This window comes from Trachinotus anak, unplaced genomic scaffold (assembly GCF_046630095.1).
Source record: "Trachinotus anak isolate AG129_WGS33_773 ecotype Australia unplaced genomic scaffold, CSIRO_AGI_Tana_v1 ptg000010l, whole genome shotgun sequence".
In the NCBI taxonomy this organism is placed as follows: domain Eukaryota; kingdom Metazoa; phylum Chordata; class Actinopteri; order Carangiformes; family Carangidae; genus Trachinotus; species Trachinotus anak.
The window spans coordinates 22,074,042-22,094,104 of record NW_027273861.1 but is presented as its reverse complement, the minus strand read 5'-3'; the positions used below and the strand labels follow the sequence as shown (position 1 = coordinate 22,094,104).

General features: G+C 41.5%; 1 protein-coding gene across 5 annotated transcripts in view; it reads right to left on the bottom strand.

The window, feature by feature from the left end:
• Positions 1-1,239: 1,239 nt before the first annotated feature.
• dnajc6 (DnaJ (Hsp40) homolog, subfamily C, member 6) overlaps positions 1,240-20,063 on the bottom strand; it is a 37,651-nt gene continuing 18,827 nt past the window's right edge. For 2 of the 5 annotated variants that reach the window (XM_071486180.1, XM_071486177.1), the window contains 14 exons: positions 18,554-18,676; positions 16,543-16,676; positions 14,847-15,041; positions 14,582-14,699; positions 13,636-13,715; positions 13,244-13,437; positions 11,038-11,415; positions 10,324-10,467; positions 9,362-9,463; positions 9,084-9,221; positions 8,667-9,002; positions 7,853-8,001; positions 7,249-7,425; positions 1,240-4,252 (listed from right to left, as the gene is read on the bottom strand). In XM_071486180.1, coding sequence (XP_071342281.1) covers positions 4,151-4,252; positions 7,249-7,425; positions 7,853-8,001; positions 8,667-9,002; positions 9,084-9,221; positions 9,362-9,463; positions 10,324-10,467; positions 11,038-11,415; positions 13,244-13,437; positions 13,636-13,715; positions 14,582-14,699; positions 14,847-15,041; positions 16,543-16,676; positions 18,554-18,676 — 2,370 coding nt within the window. In that variant the 3' untranslated portion in view covers positions 1,240-4,150. The remainder of the gene's footprint in view (positions 4,253-7,248; positions 7,426-7,852; positions 8,002-8,666; positions 9,003-9,083; positions 9,222-9,361; positions 9,464-10,323; positions 10,468-11,037; positions 11,416-13,243; positions 13,438-13,635; positions 13,716-14,581; positions 14,700-14,846; positions 15,042-16,542; positions 16,677-18,553; positions 18,677-20,063) is intronic. The other 3 variants (XM_071486182.1, XM_071486179.1, XM_071486178.1) reach the window with 2 other exon arrangements.

Here is a 20,063-nt window from a genome sequence, read left to right as displayed (position 1 = left end):
TAGTCAAACACTGACACTGCAGTCCTGCTTTTCCCGGATCTGGGCCCCAAGGGAAAACTTATCAACCCCCGAACTGATCACATATGAGAGGAGTTAAGCACAAGCAGTGAACAGCAGCATTGTAAGGCAGCATATTGTTGTAGTCGATGTGCATTAAAATCAGTGCAGAAATCTGAAAGTGATCATCTGGTTAAGTTTCTATTTGTTTTGTATCTTGCATCATTCAGAGCTAGTTAGCTTGAGGATGTTAGCATTCACTACACCGCTGTGTCTGAATATCCTCCAGCCTCACAGAAATGCAATCATGGCTGTAGACACTAAGTCTAGTTTAAGTTTGTCAGCTGGTCAGCTGGGACCTGGTTTCTGATGTTTTAGGTTTTTAAGCTTAAAAAAAATCATAGTGCGTGGTTGGGCTCCATTTTTACATTTCAGATGTCTATGAGTTCGCAGTTCCATCACATTTAGACTCTTAACTTATCAGGTGGTTTTAGTTTAAATAACTGTTGTATGAAATACTGTAAACAGAGCAGAAAAAATATCAAAATTAGACAAAAGTCCAGATAGTCCTAAATATGTTAGAAAACTCTGTTATGTCTTTTTTTCAACCCAAATTATCCTCTCACAAGCCCTGGTATTGTCCTGTGACTCTTCAGCGGGGTCTGACTCCTCAGCTGGAAACAATGACTGTATATACAGTGGTGGGGAGCCACTGGCATAAAATGTCAAGCCGTAAAATGCCTAACTATATGTTAGCTGATGCAACTAAATCTACCTCCATCTCAGCCAGTTACAGTCATTTATATACTTAAGATAGTAACAGCACTAACATACCAATAATGTCATGTCCAGTATAAGCCACAGGGGCCATTTTTCTGCAAAATAATGACATGTATTTTGATATTCTGAGAATGCATCTGTACTTCAACTAAAGTAGATATTTGAATGAAGCACTTTTACTTGTGGCAGGGTTGTACTGGCTCTTTTATTTAAGTAAGGATCTGAGTATTTATTCTATTCATGGGTGACCAGCACAAGTCATTTACCGCGGCAGAAGTGTAGTTCACGTGTTGTCTGCTGCTATCCTCTAGTGTTCAAAAGGAGAAACCGCATCTGTGATCCCCAGACTGCCTCCTCTTTCAAACCCACGAGGCCATCTCTGTACAGCTACTAAATGAAATAAAAATGATCTTTACTGAGCAACAAGAGACACAAAAAAATAAAAATGCTGGACGCTGCTCATCCCTTCTGTTTTCTGTTTACTATTTATTTTTGTGCACTGCACTTGATCATTATGTACATCCTGTAACGGTAAACAGAACTGAAAAGGAACACATGAACGTAATTTTTACACAATTTAGTAATACTTGAACAGCAGACAGGCAAACACATAACGCACGGTAGTCTGTATCCAAATCTGATCACTTTCATACATACCACAACTTCAAACAACACACATCCATTGACTACAATATAGAGGTTAGCCTTTTAACATAGCCGTAAGATTGCAGATAGAGAATTCAGTCAGCAAGGGAGCGTATGAGGGTTATTTCACATGTAGGTCCTCAGTGTAAATAGAGTACAGAAGCACATACTACACACACTTCCTGTGTCTGGTAAGTCACCAAAGAAAGCAGCAGCCTCAAGATCAGAGTTCAGTATTTTCAGCCGGAGACTCAGTGTCGTTTCAGGAGGACCCATTACAGTCATTACACAACTTTTCTTTTATTTGAACCACTCAGGATCTCAAGCCAGTTGAAGAAACAGCACTTTATAGCAGTCAGACACTTTTTTTGAATGGTTGGTATTCATTCTGCATCCTCAAAGCAGATGAACAAACTGGGGAAAGACTGAACTACAGTAAAGAGAACATACATTCTGATGGCTATCAAGAATTTAAGACAGTCAGAAAAGCATCTCATCCTTCATCTACATTTCTGAAACACAGAGCGTGAAAACGATGTAAAACCTAAAAGGTGTAAAAGAAGCAGTTCTGCTCAATTTGCATGTGTGAACACAGATTTTGAACACATATTTGAGCTGATAACAAGCATCAGAATAAAACCGCTTCTACTGGATTTCACAGTAGAGCTGTTATAAGATCATTTTAGTATCCTGTGAAAACTTGAAACCCATAAAAGAGAGTAAGAACTACTTCAGTTTCCATTCACTAATAAGCAAATACACATTTTCGTTTTTTACATGTTTGTCATTGGCGTAGAGACATTGTCATGAGTACAAGTCCCTAAAACATGGACCAGAGACAGGAGAGAAACCATCATAAACAGGAACAATCACATCTGTCAGAATATTAATTAAATTATGAGGAAAGAGATTTGAGTCAAGTTCACATCAGTTCCGGGTTTAAACTATTGCAAATAGCACCTGCAACACATACAGTTCCTTAAAAAAGGCTGATACTTTAAGCCAAGTGTGCTGTACCTTACTGCTGATATGAAATGATATCTGCCTTATTACCAAGGGTCAGTGCTGTGACAGAAATGTCTCACAAATGTAAACAAAATGAATCAAGTAATCAAAAGGAAAAAGAAAATTTTTGCGATCGCTGCAAATCAGTGTTTTGATAAAACTGTTGTAGTGACAACAGATATGTGTAGGATTTGAGTGAAATCAGGAATCTGAGATATGAAGCAGTGAGATACGGTAAAGCAAATTAATTGACACATCACTCCGACACAGTTTACATTTCATCTTATGACAGACTCATCCATGTCTGCAAAATCACCCCATATCTTTTATTGCGTTGTAGGGAGTTTGTGGGGCTTGAGATGTGCAGTTTGTAGTGTTTACACACATTGGTGTCCTCTCTGTAGTTTGGAAAAGATATCGCAGACTATAAAAGGCTATACACACAAAAATTGTGATATAGTCTGACAAATTACTCCCGTTTTTCTAGCTTGTCAGACAGTTTACAGTAGCGTACATTACCTGATGACAGGTGCGGTTCATGGAAACAACAAAACGACAAAATGAAGATGAACAAAATAAAAACGAATAAATAACAATGGCTTCCTTCAAAGCTGCACCGAGTGAAGTGTAGTTAGTTTGTGCTTTCACAGAGCTCCCTTGTTAAAAAAAAACAAAAACCTTACAGTATGAGTGAGTATGCATGAGACCTCAAGGTGCTTGTACATGTGCTCATCCTAAAATATACAATCCCCAGTTCCCTATAAATACGGAAACACACAGGTCTTGATTACATCAGACACACCAATGATAAGCGGCTCTCCTACAGTACAACATTATGATTTATCTCCCATTATTTATCATAAAAAAACATGTTTGATTTTATTTAGTTATCCATAGTGAATTATCCTTGCATTTTAAGGCTAATGGGGATGGAAGTCAGAGTTACTGTCAAAACCAGCCACAGCAGTTTGCTTTCATCCGCCGTAATGTTTTCTAAATTAGACAGATCATCATTAATTCATATCTCCAAACACCCTCTGTTGGATGGAAAACACGTTTGGCTTCAGTTCAATTTCACTTCAGTCAGTGAAAAACATACTTTAACCTGACGCTGCTGCTGTTTTTCTTATTTCTATGAACATTTATCATGAAAAACTGGATTTGATATGACAGAACTGATCGTGGATCAAATTTTCACACAAACTACAAAGCAAAATCTACCCCACCAGCAAAATGTATTGTGGGTAAATGACTATCTGACACTCTGAGTCTCTAGTTAGAGCAGTCTGCTTGTTCAGTTTACTCCCTGATGTGTGTTTCTCTTATCTCATGTGTCACTCACATCTTTTGACCTGTCTCCTTAGAATCAGATGCTTCTCTGTTTTTCTAGTCGTCCCGGTGACTCTGCTTTGATTGGTGGTTTGGTTCAGGGCTAAGGACACTCAACAAAGAAGGACAATGCTGCACCATATACATACAGTAGGTAGGTACATTAGAGCTACAGGGGGTCATTTGTTCAGTTACACCGTTAGTGTGAGCGCTGTAGTTCTGTAGTCTTGTGTCGTCTTTGCAGATCATCTGGCTGTTCTGTGTTTGTGTGGACGTACGGGTCAAAGCTCAGGTATAAAGGCGGATGCTGTAGGGTGTGCCTGTAGTTTGAGATGGTGACACATTTTTTAGGATTAGATGACAGAATCAGCAGGGGTAGACCCTCACTCTTTATTTAGTAGAGGGGTTTTTGTCCTTGGCTTTCAAATTCTGACCAGGCGTCATTGAGTTCCATGAAAATCATCTTGGCATATTGTTCATATGGTTGTCCCGTCGCCTGTGAGGGAAGAGAGGAAAACACACAACAGTTAAACACGCAAATCACCTTCAAACATGTTGCGCTTCTGCATATATCCACATGAATGATTCAGAGCAGTTGTTTTGCTTCTGGCAAACACCTGGATAGAAAACAGAGATTTTGGTATAAGTGGTTGGACCAGGTCAGGAAATGTTAAATCTGAAACATGCTCCCAACATTCAAGAGCTGCAATATCAAGCCATACGTGATTCAGTGTCAGTTTACTGTGTTGTTTACTCTATTTTTGCATACACTCGCACACTCCATCAATTTTCCATTACACACAAGTGAGAAACCGTTGGGGAAAAAAAAAGAGACAAACAACTCAGGGTGTGGTCAACCAACAAGACTGAAAATGAACTCTAAAATGCAAAATATACAAAATTAATCTATAAAATACCAAAAAAAAATTAAAACTTGAAGTCTTTGCACAATAACAAAGATGCACAGTCTTTAGACTCTGTGGAAACATTTCATCATTTCATTTCATCATTTGTCACCATTGAATCTCTTTTCTCATCTTTGATTGTGAAGCATCTAGTGATAACTGATCTAAATACATGTTATCAGCTTTATGACTGATTGTCCTAAAAGACTGAAGTCCTTTACATGAACACGTTTGAATGTTGCGTATTTTCTCTGAACAAAAATCAACATGTGTGTGTTTAAATGCTGGGAGTCTGTATGTACTTCACGGTTCTCTGTGTGTGTCAATGGATGTACCTAATATGTGTGTACACCTGTAAGACTAGATATGGATTTTTGTTCCTTTATTTTCATTTACTCCTACTTTTGTTGTCTCAAATAAATACATTGACCATATGTCTTGCTGGGATTAGACAATAGAATCAGATCTGAAGTAAAGTTGCCACTAAGTCTACCCTCTATTAATGATTGAGTTCCTGGACATGCTGCCGTCTTCTAGTGATTGATCAGTGGTTATTGATCCAGTGATTTGATCACCTCACTCCTGTGATTGTGTGTACATTTTGGGTTGTACCTCTGGCTTTTTGGTGATAAAAGAGAGGATGAACAGAGGAGTGAGAAGCTCTGTATTTTCCTCCTGAAGGCACGCTGTTGAATGCTGCTGAAGTTCGCCTTTCACTACTTAACAAAAACTTTTAGAACCATAACCTGAGCTCCCTGTGACTCTCAGACAGTAGAAGGAAACAGACTGAAACCACAGGTGAGGTCATTTTTCTGGCTGTTTCTAAGCTTAGTGTTTAATTCCTGAGAGAACAGTCATTATGTATATACTGTCTCATTTTGCTGTGCTGTCTTGTTGTGACTCATTCTCTTCACTTCCTGCATCTCACAGGTACAAACTGCCTTCCACACCCCAGATGATGGCGCTGATGTTCAGCTCGTGCTTGGTGATTCAGTCTACATGAGGCAAGAGCTTCCACAAAACTGCTCGGGAAAGACCTGGTTGTGGTTACATTACCTTCACTGGCAGAATGCTCCTTATCCTACATCCCCTGATACTGATCCTGGTGGAGTCTATCATGGGGGCTCCACAGGTCATGAAAGCCCCAGGTGTAAGAGTAGATGATATCAATATTTTTCTGACTATGGCATGGCAGGTAGCCAACCACATACAGCCTAATTCCAGCTGTTATGTCTGTGGTGTAATGCCTTACACAGCTGGAGAGGGTTTACCTCTGATGGCCTTGCCTGCCTCTGATTGTGACACCTGCCACCTGATGCATATTCCCTTGTCTCAGTCTTATTCTCACCCTGATTGCCCCAGTCTCTCCAAAATGAGACCTCTTAATTGTTCTGGAGGACATGGAAACTGCTACAGATGTCTCAAAACCCCAAAACCGGTTCCCATAACTCTCATTCCTCAGCCGTTCCCTTGGTGTCTCGAGAACGATGGCAAGAGACCTGTAGGAGAATCGAACTGCCTTCATAGTTTTAAATGGGCTCCAGAACAAACCAATGCTGAATTTAAATCTTTACATTCTGCACCTGAGCAGTGTTTGGAGGCAGCAGGCCAGGCTCGCCTCAATGCTTTAGCTCACCGCACTGCTAGGTGCTCCATCTCCTCCCCTGCAGGAATGTACTGGGTATGTGGAAACCTTGCATATCCGTATCTCCCCGTGGATTACAAAGGACGGTGCGGCTTGGCATACGTTGTCCCGGCTATGAGAGTGGCATTGTATTATTGTCATTGTTTATGTCATGTGTGAAAAAGTTCCTGTTCAACATCAATTAGTGTATTGACAATTAATCATTCAAAAACGTTTGTCCTGTTATTTTAACTGCAGGGACCAAAACTATTTTAGTTCCTCTTTATAAACTCCATGTTCCTCTTGTGTGCTTCTCTGAGATTTTCTGGAAAGTTTCTGACTATGAGCCACTGGATCCCACACAAACACACAATTTTCTGCTGAAGTTGGACTAGTTGTGGTGATTTCACACAGGACGTTTCTGTGTTTGTGTTTAGTCTGAGCTCCACTCACAGGCCTCTGGTTTGGGTTGAGAAAGTTGATGTCCCATACTTCAGTGCACCAATCAGACTTTAGCAACAGTTGAATGAAAACCTGATGACAGTTGTGGGGATGTTGCCAGGCCAGTGTCAATCAAATCAGACAAACTACAGTCTCACAAACTTGATGAGGAACATTGGCTGATCTATAAGCTCTGAATAAACAATACTTAAGAATGTTCCTTCGACTGTTTATTACTTACTAATGTTGTTACTTAAACCTTTATTAAGTGAAATACACTGAGAGGAAGTGCATAAAAATATTGATTACAGCTGCTTTAAGAGCTGAAACCAAGTTTTCAGGGGTTTCATAGTTGCTCATCATTCGGCTTTAATATCCTATTATAACAAATCATTTATTACTGATGAGCTGTCAAAAAATTTGGGTTGGACCTAAAGTTTTGTCTTAATAAAAGAGCATTTTTTGCATATGTAGGTCCAGAGAGGTCTTTACTTTAAGTCCACCAGTCATTTTCTCTCTTACCTTATCTGGGTGGACGACCAGGACTGCTTTGCGGTAGACCTTCTTGACCTGCTCTGGAGTAACCAGGTCAGCCATGCCCACAGGCTTCCAGCGCGTCTCTCCCTCCCACAGCACGGTATGCATGGTGGACAGCAGGGCACGGATGTTACGCTCCTTCCCCTCGATCCAGTCCAGAATCTGGGTCACAAACAGGGGATGGAGGGGGGGGGGGGGGGGGGGGCATTAGCTGCTGATGACCACATTTGGAACAATTATTAGATAAAATTCTTTCATGCTATTTTGGCGCTGGTGAAATGTTTTTAAAGGCATAATTAGAGGAGTTTGGTCATGGAAGACCTACATTGGCTGCCTAATTGATTCTTGAATAAAGAGAAAGGCTTTCACAGCCAAAGGTTTTTGAGTACGCTATCCTACTTTTGGGAATCACTGAACTGCTTCTATTGTACTACACTGGATAAACAGAAAACAGAAACCCACTGAATTCATCTCAAACAGTAGTTCTACCCAGATCTACTGATGCAAGAGTGGTGGGACACTGTGCAGTTTCTCAAAGCAAACTACTCATTATTTCATTTCTATGCAGATGGAATTCAGTCATCCCTGCCTTTAGTTTCTCAGGGTCCATCTCTTTGGCCATCTCCTCCTTCCTCATCTCTGCTATAGTCCTGGGCCCCTTCTTCTCTTTGGTCCCTGCAAAGCCCTGACCAGACAGCAGGTCATCAAAGTTGGCATCCGAGGCCTTGGGCTTAGAACCTGGCAGAGAGAGAAATCCAAACACAAAGAGAAAACACGTTCTGTTTTTAAGCTACTCAGCCACTTATCATCATTCACAATTATAGATGCATGAGATGTCCCCACTGCAGATGGAAGATGGCTGAATGTGCCTGTAAAATCAAAATATTAATGTATTAAAAATCCAGTTATCCAAAGATTACAACACACTCTATGCTCTCTGTACAAATATAGTTTTAAAAACAGATGCAGGTATTTTCTTAAACCTCTAATAGCAACAAACCAGAAAGCACTCTGAGAGCACACACCTCCACCAAATTCTCACTGTCGTCACAATTTGTAAATTTAATGACATAAAATTATAAAATATTTCATTTTCAAATAAAATGTTACATTTTTAAAAAAAAATCCTGGATATGCATCAAAATAAACAGTGATAAAATGTAACAGACTCTTTTAAATTCTAGGACAGATTGAAAATTTAGTTTAAAGAATTCAGCTCATGAGCACTGAGATATTTAAATTCCTGATGTTGCTGTATTGCCCCCTAAAGGTGAAATGTCTTCAAATTTTTTGCAAGATCACACTCACTTAATGTGAACAAGTGTCATGCATTTCAAGAATCAATTTATTTCAAATACGGCACGTCTGCACAACTTGATCTCAACAGTAAAACTTCTGCTCACCCATGGCAGCCTGTGCTTTACCCCCTGCACTGGGCGAGCCTCCTCCCATTGCAGAGAAGCTGACATTGTAGTTGGGTCGGTTCTGGGGCGACGTGTGAGGCATGGGGCTGTGGCTGGGGCTGGGCTTTGACTGCGGGGCCGGGCCCTGTCCTTGAGGATGCCATCCTCCACCGCTTCCAGCACCTGACTGCCAAGAGGGGAAGCTTGCTCCTGTGTGAGGCTGCCACCCTCCTGCATGCTGGGGAGATGGAGGAGGCCGTGATGGGGAGCCCATGGGAGGAAAAGACGGGGTTGTTCCCGTAGGGGTGGTCGGTTTACTGGAGAAGCCAGAACCTCCTGAAGGAAAGGATACGTAGATTATGGCATAGAGATGATGGCGATAATGACAAAGACTTCAGAAAATTTCCAGTGACTGACCTCCGAGGCTTCCCCCCAGGTTGCCTATGTCAGCAAAGGGGTCCAGGGTGTTTGGCTTGGTTTGGTGGGTGGGGGTGCTGTGGACTGAGCCTGTGGGGCTGGTAGTGGCTGACCGACTGCCCATACTGAAGCCTCCTCCTGAACAAGCAAACAAACGGTAACTCTGGAGAAAAACTGGTTCCCCACATTAATGGATTGGATGAACATGCAGTGATGTGTGTGTTTGTGTATTTGTGTGTGTGTGTGTGTGTGTGTGTGTGTGTGTGTGTTGGGAGCACCTGTGCTTGTGGTAGCAGGTCTGTTCCAGTCCCAGCCTCCCATGGCATTTTGCTGCTGAATGTTGACGGTTGGGGTGGTGGGTGGAACGGGGGAACTCCGGCCTATTCAAGCACAAAAAGGTTTGTCACACACAGAGCACACAGTGAATGAGCCACATGAACCCACACAGCCAGAGAAAATAAAAACAGGTCTGAGTCTCATGGGAGGCTCAGTGTTAGGAGGTTGTTGGAAGTCTAAATGGATTGATATTAATGTTGATATTGCCTTTCTTAAGAGACACCCATAAAGTCCTAAAATATTGCACAGGTCATGCACAAACTATTCAACTCTCAAACCTGTGTTCAACAGCTGTTTTCAACTTCAGGTTCAGGTTGGGTTCAAGCAAACACTATACATTAAATGTCAATGTCAAAATTAGCATGATACACTGAATAAAATGTATACCCATAATGTTATTGTCTTATTTCAACACACATACACTGCTATGTGAAGGTGTTAAATCTGAAGCAGAAGTGTCCTACTTAAAATTAAAATATTGGCTTTGGGCCGAGTTCAGGTTGAAAAATGCTGTTAGATGATGAGGAACGATTTGTGCTGGGGGCGAAGTAACAAGTGTGTGTAATCTCTATGCAGCAGCAGTGATACATCATGCAAACTCATACAGTGTCAAACATACAGCAGCAATTTAAAAAAAGGCAATCTTTTGCAAAGCCAGTGTCTGAACAAACAATAAGTAGAGTAAATCTTAAAGAAAATAAAAAGAAGATAAAACACGGTGCAGTCTAATGAATCTCTACAAAGAAAAGCCAGCTTTGGATGCCATTTTTCACAATGCATGTGACTATATGTGTTAAGGTGTGACTGCAGACTTTCCGATGCTGTAAAACATGCCTTACCCGTACTTGGGACAGACTCTTTGCTGTGGGACAATGTGCAGCAGAGCAACAGAAACATGCCTTACCCAGGCTTGTAGGCTGCAGGGTGGGTGATGGAGAGCGAGCAGCATGCAGGAAGGGGTCTGGCTGCCCCACGTTACCTGGTCCGAGGAATGAACCCATCATGTCCTGAGGCTTAGGCATCGGACCTGTCCCAAAGGGGTCGAACGCTGAGGGAAACAAAAGATCCACCATTGTTATTTTTTTACTTTTGAAAATTACATAAGAAAAGTTATTTCTTTTTATTTTCTCCACTTTTGCATCACAGAATGTGTCGTGCCTTTGGACTTCTTTGTATAATATGTTTTTAAATAATTTTGGCTGGTTGTGCCAAAATGAAAAAATGTCTCTATTTGTTCTAGTAATTGCAATACATTATTTTACATTATGACCCAGGCATCAGAGTTTAAGTGAATCAAATATGTGCCAAAGTTTATTTATTTACAGTATATTCATTTTTAACCTATATTTATACCATAACAGATATTAACAATATCAGCTTGACAAAATAATCCTAAAATCCTCTTAAACTGTTGTGGAGTAACAGCTGCATATCATCTGATGAAAACCATGAGATGAGGTTGAAAGCACCAGAAAAAAGCTAGTAACTGGACCTTGAGTTAGGATTAGTTTGTCAGACTACTATTTCTCAGTTCAAGAATGATCTTTGATACTTCACTGACTGTATCAGCCTTTAGAAATCATTTGAATCAAATGTACTATCAAACATTTTATCTCACCTTGTGGTGCAGGAGAGGGACATGGCGACGCAGTGTTGGGGACTACTTTATGTGGCGTGGACTGGGCGGATGAAGGCCCACTGGCTGGCTGAGGTGTGGCCCCAAACAAGTCCCCTAGAAGGTCAGTGGAAGTAGCTGCAGTAGATTGTGGCTGAGATGAGGGGCACGGGCGGTTGACCTCCTCCCCATCCAGGCCAAGAAGATCCACCTCTTCAGCGGGAGCAGGTGCTGGAGGCTTCGGAGCAGGGGGGTCGGGTTTCGGTGGGGCCGTGCTAGCGTTGCTCCTCTGGCTGGAGAGAGAGAGCATCTCATCGTCAGAGGGCTCACTCTCCTCGCCGTGGCCCCGACCGTCTGGACCTCCATGGGGCCGGCTTGGCTCTGCAGGATGACGAGGCACACAGAGGGAAGGAGGCAGAGAAAGAAACAGACAGAGACGTGAGAAAGAGGCATACAAGATGAAGAAGGCACTGAGTCAAACAGATAACCAAGTAGACACAGGGCATTAACTGGGGTAGACGGAAACACAGAGCAGGTTTAGAGCGAAAGGGAAGTGAAGGAGATAATGGGAAACTACACAGGTCATCACTGCTACAAGCAGCAGCTATTCTCCTAATACTGTGTGCTGCACACTCTGCAGGCTGCCAATAGGTTGGCAGCTGCTCTTAGGTAATTTGACTAATAAAACAAAACCATTTATCTTTATTTACGAGAATCCAATCCATAAAATATGTAATATGCTTTTAAAGAAGGTACAGGATGTGGAGTAAGGCTATATGAGCTACTGTTCATTCAGAGCAATATTTCACTTTGGTAGAGCATTTTCCATTTGTAATGCTTGTGGCTGCACTGCTTTCCTCTAGGTATCACAACTGGGATTCTGTGTTCTGATGTCCCAGTTCTACATATCCACAAATATTTTGTTGTATGCACAAAGAAAAACATACATGTGTCTGCTGTTGTAGCACCTGTGCCAAACTATTGTAATAATTCATTTTTGTCCCAAGACTGATGTCTGATATTTATGCCAGAGGCAAGCGTGAAAGTTTCTACCAAAATGATATATCACTGCATAACAAGTACGGGGTTCATTTCAATTCAATCAGTCCAGATTCATAAATGGAGCCAAGTGATTTTCCAGTAACAGAAGATTAATTTATCAATAGGATCAATATTTTAATAAAATACTATCATGCTCATGCACATTAGCAAAGAATATGATTGGATTGAAACGTGCCCTGGTTAACTAATGTCACTGTCCTGCACAGGTTCTCTAACAGATCTGTGGTCTCCTCCACTGTCTTACCCTCCAGATCCAAGCCCTCCATCTCATCTTGTAGGAGCAAAAATGAGAGTCACATTAGTTTGTTTGTGTCTTTATGTGACTAAATATAAATGTGTTTCTGTATATACTTTGTGTTATCCTACCTAATCCGGGATATTTTGCAGCTGTGCAACATCTTACACATTTGTGCATATAAATCTGTGGGTGAGTGTGCACATGCATAATGAATTTGTGAGTCTGTGTCTGTGCCTTTGTCTCCTCATGAAATGGTTCACTTATTTGTCTGTTCCAGTGAGAACCAAGTCTGATTTTTGTACTGTTTTACAAGTAATTTTTAGGTTTTAGGTTAAGTTAGGCTCATGATTAGTTTTAAGGATAAATAGTCAGCATTGGCTGCAAATAATGCAATAGCAGCAACTGTTAACATTCACTATTTTGAATTTAGATCATATTGAGGACAGAAAACTTTACACAGAATAAGAAAGTAAATAAAATGTCCTATTGTGTATAACAAGATACACAAGATACTGTAATACTTGTAACAAGGGGCTCAAATTTTAGTGGCCAGTATGGCAGTAGGACATAAAACCCTGGTATTGTGATTAAGCTTTTAAAAGAGGCTGATGAAAGTAGAAACCCCTCCCTATGAGAAGAGTGCATGAAATATATGAGTCTTCCAGATAGAGCCTCCCACCGTAAGCATTATGGACAGTAATTTAATGGTCCCATATTGTATAGAGTGAGATTTCCATGTTCTTTTGTTACTAGAGCTCCTTCTGCTAGACCCTGAGAGACAAGATGTAAAACTACACTGAGATGGTTTTTGGTTCTTAAGAACACCAGAAAAATGTAAAAATATGGGACCTTTAATGGATTTAATGTGTGTGCACATGTTGGGCCCCAGTGCACCCTCCCCGACAGTACCAGCAATAGCCAGTGCGTCCTGATGTTCCTGGTGGCAGGAGAAAAGCACGTTGGGGCTGAGGTCTTTACAGGGGAACTGCTCCCACGGCGGCGTCAGGTCTTTTTGTTTGTCCACCCCCTCCACCTCCACATCCAGGATCACATGGAACAGCTGGGGATACTTCTCAGGAGAGTCACATGCATCAAGCTCTGGTCTGAGGGGAGAAATAAAGTGCATGATAAAAGAAAATGTATGTGTGACGGTGAGAGGTATGAGCGTGAAAACCAACTGGAACTGTTGTTCTAAAATATATAAGTGAAAGTCAGTATTAAGGGATAACTGTAATTGGATTAGTGGGGCTTGTTTTTCTGTCACGCTCATACATGTGATTAAACTGAGGAAATGTTCTTACTTGTTAAATTTTAACATGGTGGTTCCTGGAGCAATGAAGCCAGTGTGGAACTGGATCTGGAAGATCTGGGTGTTGGACACCTAACAAGAGCAGGACAAATGTAAGTTTTCACTATATTTGATTTCACTATATCAAATGTACTGCAGTTACTCAGTGAAATCTGTAGCCTCCATTTGCATCAATAACTACTGTAAGCACACTGTGGGACAGGAGACTCTACTGTGTAAATAGTATAGGAGAAAAAATGTGTTGATATTTTCTAAAGCAGGGATCTAGTTTCATAGTTTCTGCCATCATGATATCAACGTTTTACTTTTCAGCCAAACTGCTGGATTGTAGTTTTGTAGGAACAGTCAGACAGGTTGTAACCATGTCTGTCCCCAGACCTTTGGGAGCTATGTCCTAGTTAAGCTTTGACGTACTATACAAGCTGGAGTTGCCTGTGCCTGGATTTTTGAGACCTTTTGAGGGAAATTTTGGAACAGTACAGCTTTAAACCAAATATCAGAAAATATGCTGTTGGAAGGAAAACGATATGATAACTACAAGAAACAATGACCAAAACTAGATCCAAGTTGTTAAAACAGAAACTGATTTTTATCTTACTGTTAACTCTATATGCACACAACATCCACTGTTTCTCACTGTGTTGGAGCAAAACCACACATTTCAATAAATTACGGTAAGCATGTTATAAAATTAAAAACCTTTTGCTACTTGTTTCCTCCTGAAATCTTGTGGGCTGTGTTTGGACTGAAGATGCACTAATTTTAAAATAAATTGCAGCCACATCCTGAGACTGCTCCATGGCTGATGGTTCAGTGTGACCTTGTGCCAGTATGGTCAAGCTGGCACTGATGTTAAGCCTTTGCAAGAACTGAGACTGACTGAAATGTTGACTTTATCCACTACACAGGCTCTAACACAGGTAGTACATGGAGTGTACCTTGGCCTGCAGACGTCCTCCGATGGTCGACCTCATGTGGTAGACAGAAACCACGACATCTCCTTGCACACTTACACCAAGAGGGAACACCACCTTCCCCTCTTGGACCCTGTGCTCTCTGGGGGGGACATGATGGGGAGAACAAACATGGTGGTAATCGGGTTATAAAATTTATGAGTGGAGAAAAAAAACTACTTTGACCAAGTTGTCTGTATACAGTATATCATATGCTGCTTTACTTTAAGCATCAGTATCAAGCCACTACCTCATCCTCTCATACTCCTGTGCAGTGGTGAAGATCTTCGTCTCTCCGATGAGGACGTCGCAGAAGGGCCGACAGCCGCTGCGCTGCTTGTTGAAGCAGGGAACCGGACTAATGGTGAGAGCTTTGATCACCAAGGGCTTGGAGTGGGGCAGACTGGGCTTCTCTGATACCATGCTACACACATAACCTATGTACCTGCATGGGGATAAGGAAAGTCAAAATCATTCTTTTTCTCAGTGTCCTGTTTATCCTTACATCTGTATTACACATACATTTAAATTATGTTGTTTTGTTTTTTTTGATGATATAAACTGGCCAACGTTATACACACAGTGAGGTCTCATTATACTCCACAACACCAGATGCTGTATCAAGCTGACAAGCAGAGGCACAGAGCAGTTACAGAGAGGTGAAACAGCCTGGTAAGTGCAGCCAAATCAGTTTAAGGCCTTAGAGCTGTGTCCAGAATGAAATTATTGCTGCTATATCCATAAACTCTCAGTCAACCTGCACTAAAACTCTAACTCGTGAAAAGATTCTTGCATTACCATAGGCTGATAAATACTACAGCTGCTGGCCAAAAGGGTAATAAAATGTCCATCATTGGGGGTGTGCCAGCTCTGCAGGCTCATATTCTGGTTTAGGCTGAGGAAAATCATGACTGTTGGCTCCACTGTTTGGCCTCGACAAGCCTGCCACCTCTAACAGGAAGTGGTCTGGAATTATAGTTTCATACCAGAATCTAAAAAAGAGGCGAAACCCGCTGAGGGTGTGAATGAGCTTCTAACCTCATCTGGAAAATATTCAGTCTTGATCAACAGTGCATGTACAGACAGGTGTGTAGAGTAAACAAATAAAAAATGTCCGTTTGACTTTGTTATATGTGTGTTGTGTGAGTGTGTGAGTGTGTGTGCTGGAATGCCTTCTGCCTTCCCCTTTTCTCCAGCAGGTGACTTGGCATGGCTGAACCTGTTTTTTCTAATCAGGCCGGAGCACAAAGGCTGAGGGACGAGGCCTGGCCGGCGCCAGAGTGTGCCATTTGGCAGCTGACAATCTGTGTGTGTGTGTGTGTGTGTGTGTGTGTGCGTGTGTGAGAGCTGGTTAGAGCGCTAGTGTTACATCGCAATTATTGATACTGATACTAGTTCCTGGTTATTAAGATCTTTTTTTTGTGTGTGTATGGCAGGTTTAGTTCCCTGTTGTTTCACTTACGGTTTTCTGTTGTAGTTGTGTAATTTATTCGCTGTTATTTCCCTCATCAATGGACTTTACAGGGAACATAACAAACTTACCGTCAATACACAAAATACAAACAATTAATCAATGTACTAATTAGCCACGTCTCAGAACAACATCTTTCATAAAGCATTGATTAATAGTTTCACTACCCTTACACACATTAACCACCCAATAGCAATTCTGACCATAGGTCTTGCGTGACACCTTCCTCTCACTTTCTGTTTGACTTTAATAATATTCTCCTGTCATGTCTGGCAGCTTTATTAGATGGTTTACAAATCGATTTAACAGCAGGGGAAAGAAAAGCAGATTCTACAAAGAGGTCACAGGCGAAATCTCAAAAGCAGCACCCTCAGCAACTGTAACTCCACTTTCCTCTCTATTCTTTCTCTCACTTCCCCTCTTTTCTCTCTCATTCTTCACTCTCACATTCACACACATGTTGGTGAATGCAAACCTGCGGTGCGAAGGCCAGAGGCCGGAACCTGGTCTCTTGGCGCTGAGAAGCTGCATGGCAGGAATTGGGTTGTTGAAGAGGTGGCAGAAGCAGAACATGGCACAGACCAAAACACCCGAAGGAGCACGTCCGTCCTGAGAACAGATAACAAAGGAGACACTCAGACTTCTTATGAATTGCTGGACAATCATTATTGAATTTTAAAGGCTTCACTTATATGTAGTACTTTGTGTTAAACCCTGCACCGCTTCCATTTAAATCTTAGCATTGCAGCAGAGAACGAACATGTTGATCAAGCCACTGAAACTATGCCATTTGCACAAATAGGTAAGTAATAAATGTAAAAACAGTAGCAGTTCACTTAATGTATTGTGATGTCATGAGAGGCAGTGTCATAGAGCGTGACACAGTCCCTCCAAGTGGCTGCAGCAAGGACTACAAGCCATTATGGCTTCCACCAAAGGACTACAAGGCCCATAGTCAACAGAACAGCCAGGACAATGGCTTCTGCCCAACTGAATCATATGAGCTGATTGAAGAAAGTGAAAAGAAACAGTGTATGAGAGGCAGAGAGAAGACTGAGGTTGGGCCAAGAGGATCACAGCTTTTTTTTATGTCAATAAGACAGAGAAAAAGAGTTTTGATTTGGATACCTTTTTTTTTTTTTTGGTTTCATTGATCTTCTGGCTCAAGAGAATTGAGTTGGCCTGTTGTGAAAGGACTGAATATACTGAATTTATGTTGAAACACAATGCCTCACTGTCCTCTCTTCCTGCACCCACACCTCAAAATCTTCAAGAGAAAATCTCCCTACCTCACAAGACATCACAGTATTCACGATTACAAATTTACTGTAGTTCATTTCAGGTTACAGGGAGACAAAGACATTCTTGTGATCTCAAGCTGAGAAAACACAGTTTTGGGTTGTTTTTTTGTTTTTTTTAGAGAGGAACTGTTTGTTGAAGATTATGCAAGATGGAGCGGTTTGCCAGACCACAGCCAAACCACAGTGACTTGGCAATAACACGCTCTGCCACATGCCAGTGTACAGTATAGCCATCACTGAAAGTTTCACTGAACACTTCAGTGGTGGTTGTGGTGCAAAGCATTTGTATTGCAAAATATTTCGGGCTTTAAGCTGTGCTTGAAATACTCCTGACACTATCAAAGCCTTAATGTGTCATCATGCAGTCGGTGTTTTAAAAGTGCAGATGGTTGCATGGGAAAGTTTCCCAGCTGATCTCTGTTAAACAGTTGCAATTTTTGGGCTTGAAAAACATCTTTATTCATCTTAACCCTTTAAACTCTAAATAAGAGAATCAAGAACACATCAGATTGTCATTTCTGTACATTCAAATTCTACTGGCAACTCAAATCCACAATTCTGCTTTATCGGGGACATTTAATTCTCTTTTCAATATAAAAACCAACTGCTATGCAACAGAGAGAGGTGGAGAAACTGACAGGAACTTGGCAGAGACATTTTGACAAGCTCTAAGCTGCGATACTGTATCAAAAAAACAAGATGGACCAATCCTCCAGTATCAAGGGTTGGCAACGGTGAGATGAGAAGAGGACCGAGGAAATAGGAAAGGAGCTAAAAGTTGGGATTTGGATGTTGTCACTCTCACATGACAGAAAGTTTTGTTTTTTTATTACATGGTTGTGTTTTTTTTAGCTGTCACAGTATAATCAGCATGTTCCACAGTGTTAAAATCTCTTTTCACCATGAGGTTAAAGGAGAGATTTTTTTAGACCATGACTTTCTAAAGCACTTTATGCGATGTAAAAGAGATGAGAAAGATGAGAAATAACCTGTGTTGGTGATAAAATGGCTGTAAAATGCATCATTGTGCAGTGAAATATGTTAGAGAGGACACTGGGGGACGTTTCAGTCAGTCCTGACTCAAATGTGGGTCTCAGGACAATTAAAACACAGCTCCAAAAACTTGAGGATGTGTCGAGGGACAAAATGAATGAATGTGACAAAGGTATTTGATCGTTTCCTTACCGAGCAGGTGATGACGCACACATTCTTGGGATTTTGTTTGAGCCAATTGTGCATGTTCTTACACACAGCAAACAGGTTGTGAAGGCTGGGTGCCTGGCGAGAGGGCCAACTACACTCTGAAACCTGGAAAGTAGTTGGTGCAGGGAAAAAAAAAGAAAATCGAGGGGGAGGAAGAATGAGAGACAGAGAGACAGACATGAGCAGAGGGAAAAGGGCAAAGAAGAGGCAGAGAGCAAATGAAATGGAAATAGAAAAAGACCAGAGGGAGTCAGAGAGACAGGGGAGAGAGAAGAGAGGGGAGGAAAAAGAAGAGTTGGTAAAGCAAGAAAAAGATGTTTTAAAAATCAGGAGGGGATGAGAAAGGAGAGGTGGAGGTTAGCAACAGCACTGCAGCAGCAGAGCAACACAACACACCAGTTACCACGATGAGTCATCTGCTAGAGATACAGCGACTTCCACAAGCAGACAGGGGGCCATCTTGGCCACGTTAACTCCACAGCTTGACTCCTCAGCTTCCTCGGATGTCTCTGCTGAAGGGTGCCAGTCTTTAATCTATAGAGATCCCACCTGTGCCTTCACTTGAAACCAAATCCAGCTGTGCAAAAGTGCTGAATGACACGACTCAAGGACCCATGCTGGGGTTACAGGTGTGTCTTAAAGACGTAATAAGACAGAATACATGGAGTACTCAAACACCCTTGGATTAGTGACCCATGAATTACTTATTTTTTTTAGAGTTTTCTAGAGTGAATTATGTACAAATGACACTGTATGTTGAACCACTGTTGTGCTACATCGCTTGTAGCTTAAAACTAGCAACAAAAAAAATGTACATAAAAATACACAACCTGATTCAGCTATAGCACTAAAAGCACCTCAAAATGCCCAAACATCCTTCCAGCTCACAGTTCAGTGAGGGGTTCTTGTTGCTACAGGGCTGTATAATAAAATCAAAGTGTATCTTTAAAGCATGAAAGGCTGTTACTATATGGGATTATCTGACTTAATATTAAAGTATGATCCAGTGCATGTAATGACAGAAAGCTAAAATAAGTTTTTAAAGGGAAGCAGTTGACATTAGACCTCAGACACAGACATTAAATGACCAGATGTTTTTTCCCAGGATTTGGTGGACCAAAGCAGGAATTACAAAAAAAAAGTCTGTAACTGGAAGCCACAACAACCCTGAGTTTCTTCTGTCTTCTTCTGATTGGGTAAATCCAAGGACTGTAAAGATGGATGTGGCCTCCGTGACACCTCCATGAAGAGAGGTTTTAAAGCTCAGTGAGGGTGGGGTGGGGGGGGGGCTCTCCACTGAGCGTGTGCCGAGACTTCTGTGAGTGCCGGTTTGTAGCACACACTCAATCACCTGTCACTCAAAGCAGCACACTCTCAATTGTGCAGAACTTAATGACTTAATGAAATGTAAACAGGTGAGTTATATAAAGATTCATCCCCTGTGCAGTCATCAGGAAGGGGAATATTAACTATAGAGCCAAAACCATTGTTT